This window comes from Bison bison, unplaced genomic scaffold (assembly GCF_000754665.1).
Source record: "Bison bison bison isolate TAMUID 2011002044 unplaced genomic scaffold, Bison_UMD1.0 scf7180017864213, whole genome shotgun sequence".
Lineage (NCBI taxonomy): Eukaryota > Metazoa > Chordata > Mammalia > Artiodactyla > Bovidae > Bison > Bison bison.
In genome coordinates, this window is record NW_011494785.1 from 10,783,883 (window position 1) to 10,787,489 (window position 3,607).

Sequence of the window (3,607 nt, forward strand, 5' to 3'; positions counted from 1 at the left end):
CCCACCCAGGAAGGGGCCAGCCCCTCCCCCGGGAGTCACAGCCTCCCAGGCAGCTCCCTGGGTGGGCACCCACAGCCGTGAGTGGGCGCAAGCTGAGCTCACAGAGCTGAAGTCTGCTCCTAGGGCTGCCCACCTGCCTCCCCGAGACGTTCTGTTCCCACAGGAGCATGTGTGAGCGGCCGTCCAGCGGGCAGGGAGCAGGCAGGGCTGTGACCGACCCCCCGGAAGCATGGCTGATGGCTTCAGCAGCTCCCCACCACAGCTCAGGGCCTCCATCCAGCAAGGCTGGCCTCGCCTGCCATGCAGATCCTCCAGGTGGACACCCTGTCGGGGAGCCCATCCCCTTGGGCTGTACCAGCATCCCTGGTCAGCTCCAGACAGGGCTCACCCCTTACCCCGGGACTCCCGGCTCCCTCCCAGGCTGTTCTGAGGCTGGACTCGGAAGGGACCCCTGAGAGCCGCTGTGGGCTGCCTGCCCGCAATGCCAGGGCCCTGCGGTGTCCTCTGCCAGGACAGTAACCACACTGAAGGCTTGGTTTGTTCTTGAAAGAAGAAACATCGTATCAGTGGACTTTCTCCACCACCGCCTTTGTGAGACGCTCAGATAACCCTGGAATCCAGCAGATCCAGACAGAAGCTGCCCGAGCCTCACACAAGAACTGCCCTCTGCTGGTTCCTCCATCTGCTGGCCCCTGGAAAAGGCCTTTGCTGTATCAGGCATCACATGGTAAATGCCAGGTGAAAACGAGATGGTGACTGTTCCTCCGGGGAGCCACAGCCACAGCCTCTCCAGGGCCCCACGGCACCTGCCGGCCAGGCCTTCCCAGCCGACGCCTCACATTTTGGCTCTATTTTGATTTTTTTCACTGCTTTTGCCAAAGTGTTAGGAGCCCACCCAGACGCCTCAGGAACTGGTGGGGGAAATCACTGCACAGTTAATTCTTGGTCTGATGCTAATCTTTCCAAAAAGATGAGGCATTCCCTAACGGCCTCAATCTTTTTTTCCAAGTCAACAAGAACTTTTCTGTCTACAGTCCAACCAGATCATGGCAGCTCCTCAGTAGAAACACTACAAGCCTGCCCATCACCCTGTCTCTACCTGGAAAAGCCTGGAAGAAGTTAAACTGGCCTCCCTCTTCATAAGTGGAAAGGTCTTTCAGCAGCTCAGACTCACAGGGCGTCGGCGCTGGAACCGAGAGAGCGTCTGACGTGCTCCTTTGGCCAAGGGGCCTGGTGACGAGCAAACCCCAACGGCCGCCCAGCGCTGTGACCCCAGGTCAGCAGGTGGGCCATGTCCCGGCCACCCAGGGCAGGGACACCACACGGGCGTCTGGACTTGTGGAGGCTCGCGTCCCACACCAAGGAGGCCACACGCGAAATCTACGCTTTTGAGAGTGAAGAATAAACGTTAAAACCACAGAAACTTTGGTGGTAACTCGTCCCGGGGCCGCCTGGTGCCCGTTGGCGCTGGGAGTGTGCCCACGAGCTGCTGTCTTGAGACAAGCTGTCCAGGCCGTTCAGACCTCAGGGGAGGCGCTCCCAGAGAAGTTCCGGACTCTCAGAGGCCGGGGGAGGCCCAGACGTCTAACCCGAACTTCTCCTGGCCCCTACCTTCCTCTCTGTCTCTTTACGCCCCTCTCTGTCAAATGTCAACGGGATGTTCAAATACTTTGATCAACTTCTGAGAAATTAGCCTATGGAAATAATCAGAGATACACATATGTACATAACAGGAAGGCCACTCAGGGCTTCTGAAAGGTCGTCAGTGGAGGGCGCTTGGATGTGACTGAACAGCCGTGAGCACTGTCTAGACACTCAAGTGGCTGGAAGACTGTTTCTAAAAACCACAAAACTCGATAGTAGACGTTTTCTAATATAGGAAGGCCAGCCTGACGTCAGACCTTTAACCAAAGACAAAGCAACGCAGGCCCCGAAGCCTAGGACCCGCCTGTCGGCCTGCACAGCCCACTGACGAAACTCCATGGCTGTGGTGCCTCCAGGAAACGCACAGCTGCCCTGGAAACGCCTCTTTAAACCACAGTCCAGACCGAGTCTTACACAACCTTCAGTAACAAACAGAACCAGGGCCTGGAAATTCTTAGAAGCAGAATAGCAACACATTTAGGTCTCTTTTTCCAAGTTGTTGCCTCAACGAAGTTAATTCAGAGAAACACAGATATTCTGGGGCTGCCAACAGCCCAGGTGGCCCTCCTCACTCTACCAGGCCCCTCCCTGGTCCTGAGGGCCCCCCTCAGTCAGTCTACATCCCGGGTCCTGAGCATCCCCCTTCTCAGTCTACCAGACCCCCTCCCGGGTCCCGAGTGCCCTCCTCCTCAGTCTACCAGGCCCCTCCCGGGTACTCAGGGCCCCTGCCCTGCTCTTCTGGAAGAGGAAACAGCGCTCTGCACAGGAACAGAAACCCGGCGTCTTTCCTACCAGGAAGTTCAGGTACATCCTCCACAGCAGGGGGCACTGGCTGCCGTGGTCGCTCCGCACGGCGCTCTCAAACAGGGCTCTGATCCGGTGTGTCAGGCCGGTCTCGGGAAGGGTGGCATGGACCTCTCTACCGTCCACCCTGCAAGACAGAGGCTCAGGTGAGCCCAGGACAGCCGCTCAGGCTGACGCCGCAGCAGGGTCAGCAACGGGGGTTGGCACATGTCGCAGGCAGAGCTGCCCCGGGTCTGGGGGCGCAGGAGCGTGGGGTGCAGGTGAGACGTGGCTCCTCCGGGGCCGGCGGAGCGCAGCGTCCAGGGCTCTGCAGTGTCTCCACCCCGCGGAGTCCACCCTGAGGGCACACAGACTCCTTTTCTCAGGAGAACCTGCCCCTTCTGCAGCAGACTGCAGTTACCCTGAGACCTTTCAGTTGAAAGAGGGAATAAAATTCGAATGGAAGGCGCGAAACACAGGCAATCCTGAACCCCGGCTTTCTCAGGTCAGAGTAAAACAACGAAGGTTCTAGAAGCAACAATGATGCCTTAGCTAACACGCGCCCAAGCCTACTGCTTAACCTTCAGACATAAAAGTGTTATCTAAAGAGAGACATTTAAAGCACCACCCTGTTCTCACCCTCCATAGTAACACAGGCTAGTAATTACTCTGGGCTCTTTGTGCTCAGCACTCACTCTTCCCAGCAACCCTCTTTAATTATGCCCATTTTACAGAAAGGGAACAGACCAGAGCCATGAACTGCCCTGCCCAGGGTCACACAGCTGCTGAGTGGAAGCGCTGGGATTTGACTCCAGGCCCAAGTGCCCGCCCCACAATTTCTCTACAAGGTCTCAGACCCCCGACAGCAGGGAGTCAGCACTCAGGCGCCATAAACAAAGCCCAGGATGCGCAGGAGCCAGGCCTGGGGAGACACCGCGGGAGCCCCGACAGGGGCCACTCTCTGCCCTCCTCTTTCAACACACTTTCCGGAATCCCTTCGATCTGTTTCCTTTCTCAATGCATCTTCCCGTAACACAAGAGAAGGCACCGCTCCCCGCCACCCCGCAGGCGCTCCAGGCCCTGGGCCGCGTGCATTTCTGTCTTCTAGAGGCTGGTGGGCCATGGGAACAAGGCCTGACCGCGTGAGAGGCCCGCGGACCTGTGGCCGAGGCGCGCTGTG

The 3,607-nt window shown here is 58.1% G+C and overlaps 1 protein-coding gene across 1 annotated transcript in view; it reads right to left on the bottom strand.

The window, feature by feature from the left end:
- The window catches only part of NRDE2 (NRDE-2, necessary for RNA interference, domain containing), a 49,068-nt gene that overhangs the window by 1,530 nt on the left and 43,931 nt on the right, over positions 1-3,607 (bottom strand). The window contains exon 13 of the mRNA XM_010845239.1: positions 2,437-2,575. Within this exon, the coding sequence (XP_010843541.1) occupies positions 2,437-2,575 (139 nt within the window). The remainder of the gene's footprint in view (positions 1-2,436; positions 2,576-3,607) is intronic.